Raw genomic sequence first — 20,785 nt, 5'->3', positions numbered from 1 at the left:
ATTTAACAGAAAAAGGAAAATAGGAAAGTGGGTGGTATGCTAGCACTCTCCCCTAATCTACTTCCTCCCCAGCCTTAAGGAGGGGATCCTGTGCAGTCTTGTGAGGTCAATGGGTGGAAGCAGAAACAAGGGCTGCGCTTTGTAGAAGTACCTGGGTGACTTTCAAACTCATTTGAATTGCAGGGACCCTTCAAAAGTATCATTTGAGTTAACTTGTCACTATGGCGAAAACTTTTAACAAACCAGCTTAGAAGAAGAATATTAGACACATACACACACACACACACTCAAAAACAGGATTGGACCAGCACAAGCTAGTGGCCAAACAAACACAACATCTTGTTTCTTACTGTGATAGAAAAGATTAACATATGCTAAAACAAGCAGTTTACAAAGAGGCTAATCTCTTACAGGATTAACCGATTATTTTTGTAGCATAATAGCTACATATTTATGTGCCAACTAACAGTAGGCAATTATGCTCTAAATATAACCTGTCCTATAGCATCAGCTCCCATATGCAGTTTCTTGCACAAGATGGGAGGCCCAACATTGGTGGGGGGGAGAGAAGGAAGCCCTATGGAAGTGGATGGAAAAGCCCACTTGTGAAAATTTCACATGCTTTGGCTTATTGGTGGTGGTGTCAGATTAAAAGAAAAAGAAAAAAAGAGTGCTTACCCCACAGCTGGTGATGCCTGTATTTTAAATGCTTGTGTGGTAGAGATCCTATACAAGTGTCCTCAGAAGGAAGCTTCTCAGAGTTTGATGGGACTTAGTCCCAGGTAAGTGTGTAAAGGGCTGACGTCTAAGGCATGGCCTCCCAGTGGTTTTAGGAGATGCAAGGATACAAAGACTGAGTAGTCTTACTGTGGTGTAAGGATTATTGGGAATGCATGCAAGTACACCGAGCACTTAAAGTGCTAAATAAATACTGTATTTGTAAACATAAATTCAGGCTGCAAAACTTACGTTTAAGCCACCACTAATTCAATTCTAGGCATATTTCAGGGGAGGAACCAAAGCACCTTTCACCAGACGTAACCCGGCCTGAAGTGTTGCAGCTTTCCCTTCTCTGAATTAACTACAGACAAGTAGTGCATGGAGGTATCTGTTTAAAGGAAAGGAAGGCTTACAAATTAACAGGCCACACACCTGCATTTATCCACTATATTCTATGATACAGGACACTCTGCCTTGTAGGTAGCTTTCATATGTTCCCATTTCACTTACGTGCATACAGTGGGAAGCCATCACCAAATCTCTTGTACACAGCAAAATAGCTGCATGTGCAGTTCATAAAGGACTCTTACCCAGAAGTGCACAACACTTTGAAGGCTGTCCAATATAACTATAGCCAAAACTGGGCTGAGCAATTTCCAGAATGGTACTGCACAACTGCCATATGCAAAAATGTTAAATATAACCAGCCTCCAAGAATAATTGGTCAAAGCACTAAATAACAGCATTATGAGTCGAGAGGGGAATTGCAGTATTTTTTTTGGGGGGGGGGAGAGAGAAAAGGTGCCTTCAAACTTGAACTAGGCACAGACCAGTTGTCCCACAATCACCTCACAATAGTCTCCTGCCCACTGCAATTTCCTTCCACTCTTCCCATTCCACAACATCAGGGACAGGCAAACTCCGGCCCTCCAGATGTTTTGGGACTACAACTCCCATCATCCCTGACCACTTGTCCTGTTAGCTAGGGATGATGGGAATTGTAGTTCCAAAACATCTGGAGGGCCGGAGTTTGCCTATGCCTGCAAAACATTAAAGACCAGAGTTAGTTTTTCTTTCTGTACTGATTGACAAGCAGATAATGAATATAGCAAAGAGGTGGGGTATTAGATTTATTTTGGTTTGGTTTTCTGTGTGTGCTCTGTAGTCAGACCACAACTTGCTAACATTCAGCTTGCAATGCTAGTGAACACTTCCTTTTCCTCCTCACCAGAATGCAACATGTGCTTCCGCCTACTAAAGACATGCAGATACTGTAGGAAGAAAGTTAGTAGAGCTGTTTTCTCTTACCCATTAAATTATATAAAGTTATGGTTATGCTTACGTTTGAAAGAAAATATATGAATTCTACCCATTTACCTATTAACGTTATTCCTTTAACCTTAGCACTACTACCTCAAAACTTTTCCAGATGAAGTACAGTATCAGATGAAAAGATTCAAATTGAGATTTGCTAGATAAATATTTATTTCCATTTTTAGTTCTTCAAATATTTCAGATTCCAACACATTTCCATTTAAATATACAAATGCAAATAAATAAGTCTCATACAAATCATAATCCTTTTAAAGAAAGATGAGTCCCCATTTAGGGTGTTTGCTATGGATTTGTTACAAATCAAAAGGAAATTTCTATCTTCCAAAATCACCACAAATCCAGTTTTAGAAAAAAAAAAAAACCAAACAAGTGTGTTTTCCACCTTCCAGACCAAAATATCTTTGTCTGGTGGTCAGGAATATGCCACAGGTTCATCCACCCACCCACCCACAATTGCACACCCCTTCCTTATTCCATCTTGGAAGTGTTTCTAACCGTAGTTTGCCTAGGAGGGATGTGCTGGCAAACTGGTGAGGCTAACCTAAAAATGGAGCTGGGAACTGACATACGAGCTCATAGCATATTTCCTGATTAGAGTCAGTGCCTTGAAATTATAGTACGTAATGTACAGCCGTTGGGAAGATGGCAATGTTCCATCTTCACGTCACTGAGGTTGCTCATTGTTTATCCAATATCGAATTGTCGGGCTGCTTTTCTTTAACAGTCTTTCGCTACTCTGGTACCATTAAGCTGATTCTGCTGAATCCCTTTCTTAATCCATGTTTCAGCCCTTTGGATGGAAATTCAGAACTAAGTACTTGGGTTTGGAACGACACGTCTGCATACCTCCCATCTCTGAACGGAGATCAGGAAAGAGGATACTTTGAGATGGTGTCACAGCAGTCGCTGGTGAAGTATCTCCCATGCCATCCTTTTGCGGTAGTAAGGCATGTGACGCTGCAAAAAGAAAAACACCTTGGAACACTGAACGCAGTCATACAAGCAAACTTCCTCTCTGTGCTCAAAGTCTACTACTACGTTCATGTTTATTCTCTCTCCACCACCACCCCAGATTATTACTTTGCAATAGCTTGGTTTATCAGCTCATCATGTCATGAACAGAATATATGGGAGCATATCCAAACAAAGGAATCAGATATGCAAAGTCCCAGATGTGCAGTTGTGCAAGATGGGACACCACTAATAAGCAGCCATTTCTCCATGGAAATAGGGGTCACAGAGAAGGCCTATGGCAGCACTAGCCGTGAACAAATCCCTGCCTACCTCAAGGGAGGCAAAGCAGGAGGAAAGCAGCTTTAGGCTTTCCTAAAGTGTTTCAGGCCACTCACCTGTGTAAATGAAATGGGTTTATCCCTGGAGATGAAATCTGCATATTTACAAGCAAACATTCCGCAGTCACTGCCATTCAACTGCTGTGGAATTTCCTAAGATTGAGGGAAGGGAGGAAACAGAAAAATGCAGAAATATATACATATAGATATTGCTTCCTTTCTGCTTCCCCCCCTCAATTGCAGAATACTGAACATTGAAGAGGCTCTGTTAGTGTCATAGATACGTGGAACCGAACCCCCAAGTATGATGTGATTGTACTGCACTACATTTCCCATTTCCTACATAAGACATGTTTGCTCTACGGAAAACTTAAGACTACAGGAGAAAGTTCCAATAGTAGATAGACCATATCGGCACCACAGTCTTACCAAGTGAGCTATACATTCTGTGAAATCCACTCTGCTTGAAATTGTTAAACTTTTCCCAAATTAACCTAATCTAAGATAGTAAGCATTTCACATTAGAATCCCTTCAGCATAAAATTTCATCTAAGTCTTCACTGTTTTGAGTACCCATTTAAAAAGCATTATGGAAACCCTTCAACAAGTTCAGCATTCAACACTTATGGGTGAGCACCCAACATTTGTTCATAGCTTAATAAATGATACTTTAAGGGAGGATCAGTACACCCAAAGCAACACTTTAAAGAACATGTGCTGAGATGCACATTAGAGCCGTAAAATCACACACGCACGTGTGGTTTCATACTGTAAAGTGTCCATGATGAAGCTTTTATGACCATGTTTCTCCTGGCTTTGCTTTCTTCCTGCAGAAAATGCCTGTTCAATAAAAGCATGAGATAGATCAGTCACGATTCTCCTGAAATAGAGTTTATCACTCTACAGAGTTAGCAAAATTTTGCATCATAAACCTTTTCAATATCTGGCAGAATGAGTAGATGCTATATATCTTTAAGAGCATACTTTCACTTGATGATTTAAATTGAACGCTTATTAAAAAAAGTTGTGAAGTAAACTAAGTGGGGAATACAGTTTTACAATAACTGTGTCTGTTTCTAAAAATGACAGTCATATCTAAGGGGTTAAGTAAACTTCTCAATATATCTATGAGCAATTTAAGAGCTGGTGCAGTATTAAGACAGCTTGTCAGACAGTTGCTTATGTTTGGTTATTTATTTGGCAATGCATGATGTCTGCAACTGTAATTAGAAGACGTTTTACACAAAAATGTGCAAACATGGGAAGAAAAAAAAATATTAGAAAAATTGACTTACAGCAATCTCTTACATATCACATGGCCATCTTGTCCCATTGAATCAAAATATTTGATGGTCTCTCTCCTCATGTCTATAACCTATCATCAAAATAATAGTATTAATGGAACATTCACATTTGCTACTTTCACATCTTCTCGCCTTCTAAAAATGAGATGAGAAAAGCGAACAATGTGCTCACCACTAATGCCCAATGTACTCTGATATGAATGGGCACTAAGATAATATCATGCTGAAACAAGTCCACTTGCTTGGTCCATCTTCTGACCCCATTATAGCCTTCAGAACTTAGCTTGGGGTAGAAGAAAGTATTAAACGCATACAGTACTGGAAAGCCCAGTTGTTTATTTCTCTCCATCAGAAGGTTCATATAGAAGTTAATAACCTATAAATACAAGAAACAATGAAAGGAAGAAAAGAGCAACGATTAGATGTTTATATGTTAAAGAGGAGGCAGCTGTCATGACATCATGTGGCTAAACTGCTGGGCTGTAGAATTTGCAGTGTGTCTCCAGAACTGCTAAGACCTTCACTCCATGTAAAATCTGCACATTTTACCTGGGTCGTTGGTCTGATCAGGATATTTGGAAAGCAAGACTAAGTACTTCCACTCCTGCCACGACCCCCACCTGTGGGCCCCCATGACCCAAGCCTCCTGATGAATCATGCGAGTCTGCAAAAACCCACAGCACCCTCTTAGATAAGATGGAGGCCGTTTCTGAAGCTTGCTTTGCTTCTCTTGTGTGTCAAGATTATATCAATGGTACAGACAGGGAAGAAATCAGAACTGATGTGGACCAATGTATCTAGAAATTTTTTGATGTTGCATGACAAATAGAATCCTTTTTCTTACAAAAAGTGTTGCAGCCATCTGTCCAGAAACCAGAGCAATTAATTAAAGAGGCTGTTTCAGAACTGAGGAAATAAGTACCAATTCAGAAGCACCTGTATAAACTGTGACACTGGCAGCAGGTTCTGGAGGACATTAATATACAATGCACACAAAACCCTGCTGAATTGCCTCAAGGATCTTCAGCATAGCTAGAAGCCCTGCTTCAGCTAATTTCCCTGCACTCATTAGCAAACTTGAACATGGCATGTCATTCAAACACCAGAATGACCTTTGTTATACCAAACAGTGTAGAACAGATGCCCCTGCCAAATCGTGTCAAAGTCCTTACCAAGCCAGGATGCAACACTTAAAAGAGCTTTCATTTTCCAAGAATTCAAGTCCACCCTAATGGACCTCACAGCATGTGACCTTGCCACAAGAAAAAGTTAACAAAGTTTTGACTAGAATTGAAAACTTGTATTTTACCACATCATTGAGCCACTGCTGGTCTCTTAGTCTCTGGATGTCTCCACGTGTAATGTTCAGCTTGAAGGCACTAGTCAGGATTTCGTCGTCTTCGCCACAGTTCAGCACATTCGCTATCTCTCTCTCCATATCCTGGAAGGGCAAGTGTAATGCTATTAGATGCATAAGTAGAGAGCAGCAGGCAGAATTAAACTTCCCATGTTCGGGGGGCAGGAGTGGGGACAAGTCATGATATCTCTAGTTTGCTCAAATTCCTCAGATTATAAAATGATGCTAAAGCTCTTGCTTGCAACATGTCACATACTGAATATTGCAGCTTGGGTTACAACTGAATCTGAACAGCTAATTTAAAAATAATAAGTTACTGCTCCTGGGCATAGTACCGAGGATAGAAGAGAGCAGTGGCATTTGTTCAGGTCAAATAGTCCATCAGATAGGAACTTATCCCAATCAACCCTACCACAAGAATGGTACCTCTGTAAGGTAAAGAAGGCTCTCTGTAGCCTTGTCCAAGCTCAGATATTTCTGTTCTTCTGTCTCAACTACAGAATGCCTTCCATATGATGATTCTTCCTGACCCAGGCTTAACCTAAGTGACACATCCTCTGATAGATCATTTGTCAAGCAATGCTTTAAACTCTGTTAAAAGAAAATGGACCATTGTGAAATACAAGTCTGTGACAGGCCTGCTCATGGGAAAGGAAAATTCAATAGATTCCAGTGCCATCTTTAAGATTCCACTAAAGCTGTATCCTCCGTCTATCAGTCTGGTAGCAAAATAGGGAATCCCACAGACATGATCTCTGCATACTTGAGGTATGTGGAAATAAAAATACAAGTATGGGAAGGAGTTGCCTGGTTCAAGCCCTAAACTTTCTTGTATCCCAAAGTGGGGATTCCCTTTGCGCTACAGTGGTACCTTGGTAGTCAAACGGCTTGGCTCCTGAACGCCACAAACCCAGAAATAAGTGTTCCAGTTTGCAAACATTTTTCAGAAGCCGAATGTCCGAAGTGGCTTCCGCTTGAGTGCAGGAAGCTCCTGCAGCCAATCGGAAGCCGCGCCTTGGTTTTTGAACCGTTTCAGGAGTTGAACTGACCCCCGGAACGGATTAAATTCAAGAACCAAGGTACCACTGTATATGCGTTACTTAAGTTCCAAATCCACAAAAAGGGGCTTAGCACATTAGTCATCTAGCAATACAGCCAAGTTTTAGTTGCAAGATCCTTCCCCAAAAAATACAATATGAAACACCAAATGTGTGTTTGCTGAGTTGCGCTTATGGAAAAGGTCACTGTTTTGATTTCTACAGCCTGGCAGATAGCCATCTGCAATCATCAGAGACAGGTACAACATTAATATGTGACACCCTGCAGAGTCCACCACTAATGTCTTCCCTGGGTTCCTCTGTTTCTCAACAATACTGACTGGGTATTCTGTAAAGATTCAGAAACTGACATCAGCAACCCACAAGGAGCAATCAAACCAGCAAAGCTGACTAGAAGAGCAGAACAAATCTCAAGAAGCAAAATAACCTGAAGTGAAATCTCTGACCTGCAAACATCCTTGCTTCCTCTCTCCATACTCTAATATTCCTCCCAGCATCTTACATTGTATATTTGTGATGTATTTTAATCCTTATAGGCTGTTATAGGAGCCAGGTTATACATAAAATATTAATCACATGGAAAAATGTAATTATGCAATGAAGGACAAAAGCTTCACTAGTACAGAAAAACGACTCACCTCTTTTTTATGTACTACTAATTTTTTAGGTTCTGGAGTTCTTTCTGCTACTGTCACTGAACTGAAAGAAGCAAAGATTAATTCACGGCAAGAAAGATGGATTTTGCTAAGGCAGAGGGGAAAACAGTTTTCCCATGAAGAAGAAAGCATACTGGCATTTAATTCCTGCTAAAATCAATGCTCCTTTGTTCCCATGAAAAGCAGTTGCAGCAATGCTTGTGTGGAAAGAGAAAGAATGAAGGAACAGCAAACTGCAAAAGTGTATGAGGCAACATCTATAATACCTAGATGAGTGGCTCATCTCTCCAGAAGCCAAAGTTGTACAGTACAGAACTAGACAAACATTGCCAGGTGATAAGTTTTTAGTATAAGAAAGAAGTTTGACTAGACAGTTACGATCCCATTAATATGTAAGCTGGTGAAGATACTTTGTTTGGAAGGGCTCCAGAACTGAAGGCTTGAGAATAAAAAATGTACCTAGTAAATTTTCATTATATACAAACAGCATGGAACTATATATCATTTCATCTAGTTTCTCTCTACAAAATTAAGATGCAGAAGCTTTAGCAACCTAGGAAGCGACAGAGGGTAGATGGCCACCTAACATGGTTGCTTAGTTGAGATTACTGTATTGCAGGGGGCTGGATCCTGAAGATCCCTTCTAGAATTCAATGATTCTAAGATGTGTCCCTGCCTACATCCAGTCTGGTTTTGCCCCCAAGCAGTACTTCTCTTACTCCTTATGTCCTAAAACGTGTATCTATAGGAGAGAGAGAAATAACAAATAAATAGAGCCATTGCTAACAACAGCTCACATACTGTTTTTATGTCTTCTTGATTAGTCCTAAATCCACCTAAGTATCAGTGCTCTAACACTTCCCCTTGGGGAAGTTAATGATACAACTAAGTACTACTCATGAGAATAGTGTAAAAGCAAAACCTGACGCACACAATGATTAAAGGTTGTTGTGCTCTTGCATCAATGTGCAGCCAATCAACTCCAAAGCCAAAACCAGCAAATTTTTTGCAACAACATTTTCACATACCTGTTTGCTGCTCTTTGAGGGCACAGGCAGCCAAAGTTTTTGACACCTTTAAGAAAAAAAGTGCAATGAACACAGTATTTTAGTCAACTGTAATTTTAGCACGGCACTGAGTGACATATTTAGAAAAGAAATTTAAAAATGTTGGCTGCCATACTCATTTCACATGTAAATAATTTCTCCTCTTAATAATATGCCAAGGAAACAGCTTCTTATTTCAAGTATATCATAAAGAATAATAAACCAATAAGCTATTTCTGCCACCTTATGACAAGACACAATTTTAATGTATATCTAATTTACAGTTTTTTTAAAAAAAAATAAAGTAAGTTGTGGGTGAACAACAAAATATGCATGATTGGCTAGTTATACCAAGGTGGATTTTAAAAAGGAGAGAACAAAGTACTTATGAACTTATGAACAAATTTTAACATCACCTTTAGTGATCCTCTTATAACCATCTAAAGCAGGAGTGTGACCTTTTTTGGTTTTTTATCAGAACTTGCCTTGAAAGCCAAACCTGACCAGTAATCACTGCTGCCCACCTGTCCATCACACAACATCATTATGACACCATGTGATTCACAGGCACACAGTCAACATCTCTTGCAGGGGTTCCCATATTAGAGGTTACCGCCCACACACTTCTGCTGCACTTTCTGCTAGTATGCTGGCACCTCAGTAAAACCTCGTCTTACTGTTTATAGCAGAGTTTTCCCCCGGAGGCAGACGACAAGAACAGTAGTCATAGTCAAAGTTCTCAGTCAAGAGCTTCTTTATCTCTTGACTGGTCACACAAGCATTTCTATTACAAATACATAAACTATTTGCATTCTTTCTATAACTCACCAGCACGGTATAAACTCAGCGTGTGTGTGTGTGTGCTTTCTCCACGCTAAACTTGCAGCCTGCAATTTCCTCCCTTTAATTGCACCTCCAGCTGACACCAATCAAGCCAAGACTGCCACTCCCACACACTAAAGGAAATTCCAGAAACCATTTTTAAAGGAACTTTTATCTGTTTCTTGAAGAATGTTTTCCTAACATCCCAAGCACCTGCTGCTTTTGAGAACTTCTTTCTGGCCATTGCCATAGTGGCAGGAAGCGCTTGGAAAGGAAACTGGCTTCCTTCTCTCTCTTCTGACACCAGTGAGGTGGGGAAAAGCTCTTGTTTTCTCTTTTGATGGAGAGATAGAAAGCTTTGTCTGTCCCTACCCTCATCCCGCCAGTGACTTAAGCGAAAGAAGCCAGCACCTTCTGCTGTTGTGTGAAGCCTTTGGGATTACAGGAAAACAAGGCATAAAAGGGAAGCAGAGGAAGAAGTCTCCTTCCTTCCCTTTTAAGCCTGATCTTGCTGCAGTCTCAGTGGAAGGGGGAGGGATACTAGCAAAAGCTGTGGAAAGCCTTTGGGAAACTCACACCTTCCCTTTTCACTCTCTTATCCCTAGCTTAATCTTTGCTCATCAGCAGGAACCCTGTCCACCTGCCCATCAGGAGATATAGCCAGCTGAGGGAAAATGGATTGGCAGGCCAGGTTTGACCTGAGCGACTGAGGTTCTCCACCCCTGGCGTGTGTATAAGCTACCACCCTGCCTGTGTGCTTCTTCAAATTAACAATTAAGTTCTGCCATTTTCAAAATATTAGCCAGAAATTCACTGTAACTTTCAGAGACATTGCATCTCTTAAATATGTCTTCTTACAGGAAAAGTAGCTTTAGAAGGAGTTCCTATAACATCATGAATGCAGATAATTATCAGAGAAAGCTGTGTCATTATTATTTTTTAGCTGCAGGAAAAAGCATACGAACAGGAAGAATAGCATAATTTAACTGAAGTATTAATCACTTTGAATGATTAAGATGGCAAATTAGGTTAGTTGAATATACTGGAATGCATCAACCAAAGTCTGAAAGACTGGTGATTTTCCCAGGCCTTTCAAGTTAGTGTGCAACACAAGGAGGAAATATAGCAGTAAGAAAAACTGGTAGAACTGAAAGTGTATGAACTAGAGGTTAGAGTTTGATTTAATTATATACTTAATTATATACCTGTATAGTGCTTGTATAGTACCTACCATTTCTTGGTGTGTCAAATGAAGGGTCATCGATTTCTACACAGCAATGAGATTTTAGCGGCTGATGGACTTCACGCTGGACACTTGGTTTAGCATATTCACAAGAACAGAGATAAATTATATTTTCAGCTAAGGAAAAGAATCCTCAAATTTCAACATGGCATTGAACAGATACTGAATACTGAACACACATACATACTGATACTGAAAACAAGGTATCATTCAGAGTTAGGTAAACCCAAAAGGATCTGAAAGGAGGATAACATATTAGCTAGGTTATCTGAGATTTTTTGTGTGAAGAAAATGCGAATGCCCCTTACTGGGAAGATAGCTGAAGAAGTGGCTTCCTGCTACACCTGAGAGTGACCAGATTGCCAACTGCAGCTTCCTCTCAGCGTGTAGCTCTGCACAACCACAACTACTCACTGATGCTAACACCTATTAGTTCCTTGATATTAAAGCCACTATTGTTGCCCAAGTGCATGAATTAAGGAGATATTTCAAATCCAGAATGCCAATAAGCTGAAATTAACTATCTGTTTTGTCTTCCTCAATGCATGTTAACCTTCACCAAGAAACACATGAGCCTACTCAAAAGAAAATACTTCATTATTTCATTCTATGACTTCATTAAAACGTTTTTATTAGGGACTTACTCCAAGCACTTTGCTCTTGTGGGAGAGGAGTGGTTTTTATAGCATTTTTCTTTTTCTTGTTCCAGCAGCTGTTTGTATTTTTCTCGCTCCTCTCTCTGTACTCCCTGGGAGGTGGAGACGAATAATGAAGTTATTTATCATTAAAAGGGTGATGACATTCATACCTGCATTATTCTAAACATACTCTTATATGTTACAATGATATTCTTTTATTATTCTTTATTAATTTTGCATACCGCAATTCATCTGAAGATCACAGGGTGGTTTGCAACATAAAAATACAAAATATATTAAATATATTGTTGTTGGCTGTGGTTTTAATGGATCTTTTAAATATTATTTAATTACATTTTAATGGTTCATCTTTTCTATGTTTTAAAGCTTTTTCTATTTTATCACTTTCTGGACTGGGAAAAATGTGGGGTATAAATCAATATAATAATAGTAATAAGAATACTCCAGCAGGGTGCCTCAATATACAAGTTCTCAGGCCAGCCATCTATAATCACTCTGAAAGACAGATTCGAAGCAATAGCAATCCACATAAAGAGAACTCAGATACAGAAATCTTATCTTATCTTATTTGGGAGTAAATTCCCCTGGGGAAAAATAGTAAGCTCTATTTCTGAGCAAACATGTATAGACCAAGCTACTGATCCATCCAACTGATCAAGTGGACCAAGACCAATTGATCCGTCCCAGTTCATATAGGATGGTTATATAAGAACATGGGGCCATAGCTCAGTGACAGAGCATCTGGTTGGCATACAGAAGGTTTCAGGTTCAATGCTAAACATCTATAGGAAAGGCTGTGAAAAGCTCCCTTTCTGAAACACTGGAGAGCTGCTGCCAGTCAGTTTATAGAAAATACTGAGCTAAATGGACTAATATTCTGATAAGGCAGTGTCCTATGTAACAGGAAACTAGATTACAGATGGCAGATTACCAGATCTACCACCCAAATTATCATCTCTCTACTTCACTGGTTCAAACTGAGGCTTCTTATTGTTTCAGAGAGAATATTAGTAGCTGATATGCAACTGAAATCAAGTTGAAGAACACTGGTTATTTTTGAGGAACAGAAAGGACAGTTAATATTTTATTAAAAACAGAAGTGTAATGGAGGTGGGGGTGGGGGGAAGCTACATAATGGCCCACCAACCAAATTCTGGTGGGCGACCTAGTGCCGGCTCAGATTATTGCAAATAATGGTAAGGTAGAGCTTGAGCTGAATCCAGGTCTTAAGCAAGAATGCATACTCTGAATCACTTAACAATTAAGGCAAACCTGAATGTTTGAAAAGATAGTGAGTTTGTACTCTTGGCAAGAGGGATGCGGGTCTAAACCACAGAGCCTAGGGCTTGCCGATCAGAAGGTCGGCAGTTTAAATCCCTGCAACGGGGTGAGCTCCTGTTGTTCGGTCCCAGCTCCTGCCCACCTAGCAGTTCGAAAGCATGTCAAGTGCAAGTAGATAAATAGGTACTGCTCTGGTGGGAAGGTAAACGGCGTTTCCATGCACTCCTCTGGTTCACCAGAAGTGGCTTAGTCATGCTGGCCACATGACCTGGGAGCTGTCTGTGGACAAACGCCGGCTCCCTTGGCCTATAGAGCGAGATGAGCGCGCAACCCCAGAGTCGTCTGCGACTGGACCTAACGGTCAGGGGTACCTTTACCCTTGGCAAGACTCTCTCACAAGAAAAATTTAACACATATTAGGTGTCCATGAGAGTTCTAGGGGGAAATTCAACTACACAAACTGAAATCAGTCTAGCCCTGATCTAAGAAAAAAGATGCAATAAAATGTAAAGGATGAAAACATACCATCTAACCAGCCTTACTGAAATACACACCACATTTAAATATCTTGTAGCCATTTCTCTATTGCAAGGCAAATCTGTACATTACAAGCTTGCTGTACATTACAAGTACTATATATGTCAATGGACTTGCCTCTTCCACCGTACAGTGAAGTTTCCTTAGATGTCTTCCAGTCTCTGGAGGGGAGGTTTCTAAGCAATGCTTGTGGGTAGCAATTTTCCATGCTGGCAAGCACTCTTGAACCGAATTATGGCTTTTCTTGCTACTCTTTTTGACATTACATTCATGCCTGGGAGGATGAAAGAAAGCATTACAGAATTAAGAATGCTACAAAAACTTACAGGTTTGCATAATTCCAAGTAGTGCATAATAATTAGTGCATATCAAAACAGATTGAAAGAACAGAAGATTTACCTCAGACAGGTTTTAACTCTGTGACAATCAGTTACCATCTCTTCATTTGGATGCATACTGGTACTGAAACCAGTTTTTGTATCTATAAAAAAGAGGAGGAGGATTTACCACAAATAATTCTATAGACAATTGCTGTGCTGATCCCAGAGGATTACCAAACTTCCTTTGGTAGATAGGAGGAGAACACTATAGCCCTTTAAGGTTGCTCCTAGAAGCACCTACTCATTCAGGTAGAATAATCTGAAGGCTCCAGCCTGCTGTTTTAGAGACAAGCTGTTATGCCCGCACATAAGCGTGTCCTATCATACGAAAGTGGGTGTTGTTGAGGGCAGGCAAAAGCTGTCCTCCTTGCAAGCTAATCCAGTAGCAAGGAAGGGCTGGCATCCATTATATGAGACAACAGGTGTGAGTCCTCCTTGCCAGCAAATGACTTGCAAGAAAAGCTCCAACATGCTCAAGCCCTTCAACATAAGCAGATCTGCTTACAGCAGGAGTGGGGAACCTCTGGCCCAGAAGACAAATACAACTCTCCAGGCCTCTCTATCCGGCCCTCAAGACCCTTCCAAGACCACAACCCTCTCAAGCCCTGCTTTGCATTCTCCATTGCCTAGCTAAAATTGGTCCTTGAGCACTGTGATAATGCCTCTTGCTTGCCTGAATGGGGGATGGAGACATTATTGTGGGTGCCTCTGTATAAAAACCTCTGACTTTGATGTTGCTGGAATGTAGCCTATTTTACAAATGTAACTGTCACATCTGCCCAACTTTTGCTCTAGCCCTGCTAACCACTGGCAGGTGGCCCCCAAAAGGTTGCCTGACTTACAGGTAGCCAAACCCACAAGGAAAAGAACAGAAACATAATAGGACAAAGAAGAACAAACTGTACATGCACACACAGGCTGAAAGACGACAACCAAGGCAGACCAACCTAAGCTAGTATCATTGAAGGTTATTCCATGCCATACAATAATGTCTCAGCACTTCTTAACAAGTGAAAAAATAGTTATAAATACCATACAGTGAGGGAATAAAGTATTTGATCCCCTTGGAATCTGCTGGATTGATTGCTTCTGTCAACAGGTGTCTTTTGTACTGTAACAAGCTGGGATTACAGGTAAGACCTCTCCCTTACAGCAGGTGTTTCTAATCTCAGCTCGTAACATACAGTGAGGCTACCAGGTAGCCTGGTTGATAGGGGATGAAATATTTATTTCACTCATTATAATGCACATCATTATAATCATTATAATGCAAATCTCTAACTTTTGTCTTCTGGGGGTTTTCCTGTTGTTATTCTGTCTCTCACAGCTACAATAAACCTACCATTAAAATTATGGACTGGTCATTTCTTTGTCAAAGGGCAAACAGGCAAATTTAGCCAGGGATCAAATACTTTCCCACCTCACTGTATATGAAGGGAGTATAACCACTACATGAGAGAACAACAAAAGACGAAGACAGAGTGCACTCTTCAATGCTTTGAGTATTTTGAAAGAGTTTGCTAAAGCAATCATACATGAAATGTAGCGACATTACACATCACTTACCCAATTCAAGCTTCTGCATCCCAGAGAAAGGTTCCATCTTCTTATCATCTGAATTACCAGATCCATTTGAAATAATCTTGAAGAAAGCATATTTGTTTTTGTAAGTATTTTTCCAGACATGTCAAATGTACAAAACCCACAGTTCCCTAGACTGCTCCTCTTCCAATACTTTGGATTGGAACAAACAAACTACATTAATTACTGCCTTCTAGTCTCTCAATCCCCACATTCTTTCTGCCATTTTAAGCCATCAGTGACCAGGGCACAATCATGCATGCACAAGCCCCAATAATTTCACTCATGTAACTTGAGAAAAACAGCATCAGGCTCAGGTGTGTAAAGCTGCAACTTATCTTTAATGGGTTGGTAGAATAAGAGGTGTGCTTTTAATACATTTGTAACAAAATGCTTAACCCTGTGTGTCACTTGATATGATTCATTCATAGTTCTCTGTTTTCACAACCAGAGCCATGAACACACTGATCTCAGATTAGATACCTTAAGAAAGAATAAAACAGTAACAGGCACTTACTGTGCAACAATACACTTGGAGATGTATTAGCAACATTTATATTCATCTATGCCATAACGTTAAGAGCCCAGAGTGTGCAGAATTGGGGGTTTTGTTTTGTGATATAAGATGTTGAGTTAATAATTGAATGGTAAGGTGTCAGATCCCTAGAGATTACTTTCACCCCTGCTTTTCATTCAGCAGAAGAACCAATTCAACATAATAAAAGACACAACCTCTGACCCCACAATTATTTCTCTTAAGCTGGGCAATTAATGAGACTCTTTTTGCCACAAACCCCTTTGGCCGACAATTCTCCAAAAGGGCAACAAGCAAGTTTTACCTAAGAAAAGCCAAGCAGTCCAGCAGTGCATGGGCATTTCTCATGGCCTTCCATTCATACAGCCCTACACTCTCGTCTTAAGGGCCTGCAAGAAGAGTTCTCTCTTAGCCAAGGTCTATTTCTTATTTGTTGCCAACAAAGGTCCGTATAGTAAAAGCTATGGTTTTCCCAGTAGTGATGTATGGAAGTGAAAGCTGGACCATAAAGAAGGCTGATCGCCGAAGAATTGATGCTTTTGAATTATGGTGCTGGAGGAGACTCTTGAGAGTCCCATGGACTGCGAGAAGATCAAACCTATCCATTCTGAAGGAAACCAGCCCTGAGTGCTCACTGGAAGGACAGATCCTGAAGCTGAGACTCCAATACTTTGGCCACCTCATGAGAAGAGAAGACTCCCTGGAAAAGCCCCTGATGTTGGGAAAGATGGAGGGCACAAGGAGAAGGGGACGACAGAGGATGAGATAGTTGGATAGTTTTCTTGAAGCTACCAGCATGAGTTTGACCAAACTGCAGGAGGCAGTGGAAGACAGAAGTGCCTGGCGTGCTCTGGTCCATGGGGTCACGAAGAGTCGGACACGACTAAATGACTAAACAACAACAACAACATTTCTTATTTGAAGGAACTGGGGTGATGAGAAGAAAATTGTGCAGGGAAATAAGCTTGTGATGTACAGTGCCAGAGGAAAGCCTATCCCTAAGAATCCTTTCCACTCAAGTGAATTCAATAGTGTTGCCACTCCAGAGAAACAGCGTAGTAGTTCAATGGATCTAATTTGGTTTGAATGTGCATATCAAATCTGTAAGTCTCTCCCCAGAATGCATACAAACCTCGTCTGTAGTTTCTGCATGCCAATCTCCAGTCTGAAAATACTTAGTTGTCAGATAGGAAGGTAGTTTAATTAGAGAGGCAATCCCCTGATGCAGTGTTTCAAAAATACCTAGGAAAAATTAAACAGACAAAAGGGAGGCCTCTCATGAATCTCATGTAGTACAAAGTAGCATCGTAGTCATAAGGTGAAAACACCTTATGGACTAATGCTAAAGGCTAGTAGACTGAAGGCCCAAGAGGTACCACAGAATACATTCACACGTGGCAATATGTATATTTATGGAAACAAGTAATCTTGTCATCCTTTTGCTCTAACCAGAAGATGAAATGGAGCAAAAAAGGAATAAGTTAGATACAAGATTCTTAAAAATGTATACTAATAAAACCAAGACTTCATGGTCTGGGACAATTTTTGTTTCCTATAAGCAGATGTCAGTCAGGGTTCCCAAGGCTATTCTGGCTCATTGGTCAATGGTAATACTGGTTTGGGTTATCAAATGTCAGAATAAGGAGTAGCTAAACGGATTGCTACCATTCTACATGCCTTTTCTGTGGTGGCTTCTTGTCTGTGGAATGTTCTCCCCAGAGAGGCTCGCCTGGCGCCATCATTACATGTCTTTAGGCACCAGGCGAATAAAATCCTCTGGCTGGCCATTAAATAATCTATGGCCTGTTAAACAGGGGTAGGGCTGTTATTATGATTATTTTATCATTATGTTGCCTATTACCTTTTAATTATTATGCTCCATAAATTATGTTCTTAATGTTAATCACCACCCTGGGATCTTTGGATAAAGGGTGCTATATAAATCAAATAAATGAATAAATTCTGTTATAAATTCTAGTGGCACAGCAGCTTTCTGAAATTATTCCCTCATAGAGCAGCAAACCAGGTGAATGAAACCCAATTTGATGGATGAAGCAAACTAAGTGAAACAAAATGCACTACAAAATTGAATGTAGGCATCGGCTGATGCTACTTACTGTGACAAAGTCCTTCATGTTTAGGTTCAGTAGACCTTTACATGGTTTCAGAACTGGGCTGACTTCCCTGGGGCTCCAAGATTTGCAAGTCCAATTTGCAGGGTGTCCCTCTGCTCTTATCCAGAGAAAGAGAAATTTTGCCTAATTTGGTGGCTCTCCTTTCTTGGTCTGAACAGAGCCACATTCCTGGTTAGCCCCTCCAATATGAGGTTTCTGAACTGGGTCCTTACTCTTTCTGTACTGTTATTTAGTGCTCTGGCAATTTTCCAACTAAAGCCCCTCTTCTATGTCTCTGCTGGATAGGTATGGCAATACAAAAATGCCCTTGCATTTATTGATTTATAAACAATATTTGAATAAATTTGTGTCATGCCCTGACCAAGTCTTAATAGCACTGACTTTCCATGTTTGCACAATGTTGGTTTTTTCACTTGCAGTAAAGAATGAGTTATGGCCATTTGAGACAGCTGTGAAATCTCTGTGGGAAGGGAAAGAAAAATATTTTAAGATCTACCTAATTATATTGCAGTAATGACAGGGAGTTGTCAAAAACAAGACAAAGAGTCAGTACACCCAAAGCCAAAGTGCTTAAAATATGGGAAGTGATATAACAGGTATTACCAAGCTTCTGCCTTTTTGCTTGCTTCTCATCGGGGTCTTCAGCATGCCACCAAGTACTGTGGAAGAAATAGGTAAATCTTTTTAAGAAATGAGGCATTCAATGCAAAGCTGAGTTACTTGTTGCCAAGAGACCCATGTTTTCAGCTGCTGCAGATGTCACTTTGTTTTTGACCATCAAATAGTTGATCACATATCTGCAAGCTAAATTCCACCCCCCTTTGACAGCACTATACATCAATAAATAGGATGATGCTTTATCTGCAACATTTCTGTGCCATTTTGCTAGTATCCTGTGGCAAAAGCACTGAGTAGGGCTGTGCACTGAAAACAAGATTTGGTTCAGATCCACTTTGGCACTTCAGAAAGCAGAATGGTTCAGCATGGACCACTTTGGAGGGCACTTGCTTCATCTCATGCTTGAATCAGAAACTAACTATGAAAAATCTGAAGCTTCATGTCTGCTCATGGACTATAATTGGGAAAGTTGTAACTTGTTTCCTTTTTAACTTTGGTTCCTATTTTCCTCCTGCAAGAAGGAAGCCTGCCATTATTATTCTTACAAACAACGAAGATATGCTTTAGTAAAGCCACAGCAAGTAACCACATCCATATTCCTAACAGCAATAAAAGCATACTGAAGTCTACCTAGAACCATAGCTGTCAACTTTCAGATTTGAAAATAAGGGATCAGCAGCCTCACCTGTCCCGGGGACAGTCTACGGGATATCTAACAATCCGGGGTAGAAGTGAGAAACAGCGCTGGAATAAGGGAATTTCCCGCAAAAAAAGGGAAGGTTGACAGCTATGCCTAGAACCAATGTCTGTCTTTTAAATACAGCTTGGTGTCTTAAGCATTATTAGCAAGGATGTGTATGCAGCACAAACAATTTTGAAAGTAAATTTTTGCTAAAGCTGAAGATAGATTTTCGGGAGTTGCAGCTATTCGTCTAGCTTCCAGACTAGTAAAGAAAACTATTCAACCAGAAATATCTGCACCTCTCCTCTGGCATCTTTACCTTAATACAATAATATGCAAATTCTAACAAGCCTGCATTGCCAATAGACCAAATCACACACACCACTGTGTACACAGCATACATTTAAAGCACCTTTTCTCCTCCCCATAAATAGTGGGAATTGTGATCTGTTAAAAGTGCTAGCAATTGTAGCTCCGTGGGGTAAAGTTCCCGGGATTTATTTTTTTTAGGGGCGGGGGGAGGGGGAAGGGGGCGTGCTTTAAACGTGCGAAGCGCTTGCAACCAAAGCCCCGCTGAACACACAGTCCGGCATTATTGCCAACTCGGAGAGACGGCCTGGCTCGAGGCATGAGACCTTTGAGGCTCTTTCATTCAGCTCCCTGAGCCTCTGAGAACGAAGAGGGCCACGCAGGGAAGGGGAGCGCAAGAGGCAAGCTGGAAGGCATGTCCAGCGGCTGCCACAACCGGCCCACCCTGAGGCTAAGCAGACCCTCCCCTCGGGGCCCTGGCTCCAACTAAAGCCCCCTCTGACCTGGGGTGGCGCCTTTTCCGCGGCCGAGGGAGCGAAGGCTCCGCGTCGCGGCGATAAGGGGGAGAAGGGAGCAGCCAGGAGCGCAGCGCCTGGGAGAGCCATTTGTACATAGGCCTCAGCCACAGCGGCCGGCCCGGAATTGCGTCACTTTCCCGCGACCGGCGCGCAGTCGGTGACGAAATGATTAGGAAGGGAGGCTGTTTATATACTGTATATCTATATTTCGAAACTTTTCTCTTCACCCGCCGTCTGCACTAGAAGAAAACAAAGTGTGCGCTTCATATGCATGGTCATAGTATTCTCTCACTTTGGGCCGAGCTCCATGTCTGCAGTCCTGCTCCTCACGCACCCGTCAGGCGTCTTTCCATTCGGGTCTCTACTGCCTGACGGGCGGGGGGAGGGGGAGACCCTATTTTATACCACGGGCGGGGGGACCACAGGAGCCAGTAAACGCGGAGAACGCGCGCTTTTTCGCAGCCCTTTGCCTTCCCCACCCCGGTTCCCCTCCACTTATTTGCCTGCCTTTAACTCCCGTCAGCCCTCACCATGGACCGTCCTGGCTGGGGCTGATGGAAGTTGAAGTCCAACAGGAACCCCCATAGACTCGGAGGCCGGGATGGCGGGCGGCCATTTTTACAGGAAGTTCCGGCTGTGCGTCGCCCCGTCCCTCCTTTTCCGTTCGTGAGAGGGACGGGGCGCAGCGTCACGCGGGGGCAGGTCCCGGAGTTCCCC

General features: G+C 41.4%; 1 protein-coding gene across 5 annotated transcripts; it reads right to left on the bottom strand.

Annotated features, from left to right (window-relative positions):
• Positions 1–2,181: 2,181 nt before the first annotated feature.
• On the bottom strand, positions 2,182–20,731 carry SENP2 (SUMO specific peptidase 2). Of its 5 annotated transcripts, none has more exons than XM_079976883.1 (17): positions 20,599–20,731; positions 18,545–18,600; positions 16,939–17,048; positions 15,257–15,332; positions 13,710–13,791; positions 13,424–13,584; positions 11,478–11,577; positions 10,822–10,904; positions 8,751–8,796; positions 7,705–7,765; positions 6,435–6,599; positions 5,961–6,092; positions 4,824–5,027; positions 4,643–4,722; positions 4,103–4,187; positions 3,405–3,500; positions 2,182–3,012 (listed from the first exon to the last, which is right to left on the bottom strand). In XM_079976883.1, the coding sequence occupies exons 1-17, from the start codon at positions 20,682–20,684 to the stop codon at positions 2,950–2,952; spliced, it is 1,686 nt and encodes a 561-aa protein (XP_079833009.1). In that variant the 5' UTR covers positions 20,685–20,731; the 3' UTR covers positions 2,182–2,949. The 5 variants fall into 5 exon arrangements, with proteins under 5 accessions (XP_079833009.1, XP_079833010.1, XP_079833008.1 ...); XM_079976884.1 differs by lacking the exon at positions 20,599–20,731 and adding an exon at positions 20,361–20,472; XM_079976882.1 differs by lacking the exon at positions 20,599–20,731 and adding an exon at positions 20,054–20,210.
• Positions 20,732–20,785: the final 54 nt, after the last annotated feature.

The sequence above is a fragment of the Podarcis cretensis genome (genome assembly GCF_951804945.1).
Source record: "Podarcis cretensis genome assembly, chromosome: 5".
Classification (NCBI taxonomy): domain Eukaryota; kingdom Metazoa; phylum Chordata; class Lepidosauria; order Squamata; family Lacertidae; genus Podarcis; species Podarcis cretensis.
Note: the sequence above shows the minus strand (reverse complement) of the source record. Positions and strands in the feature narration are given on the sequence as shown.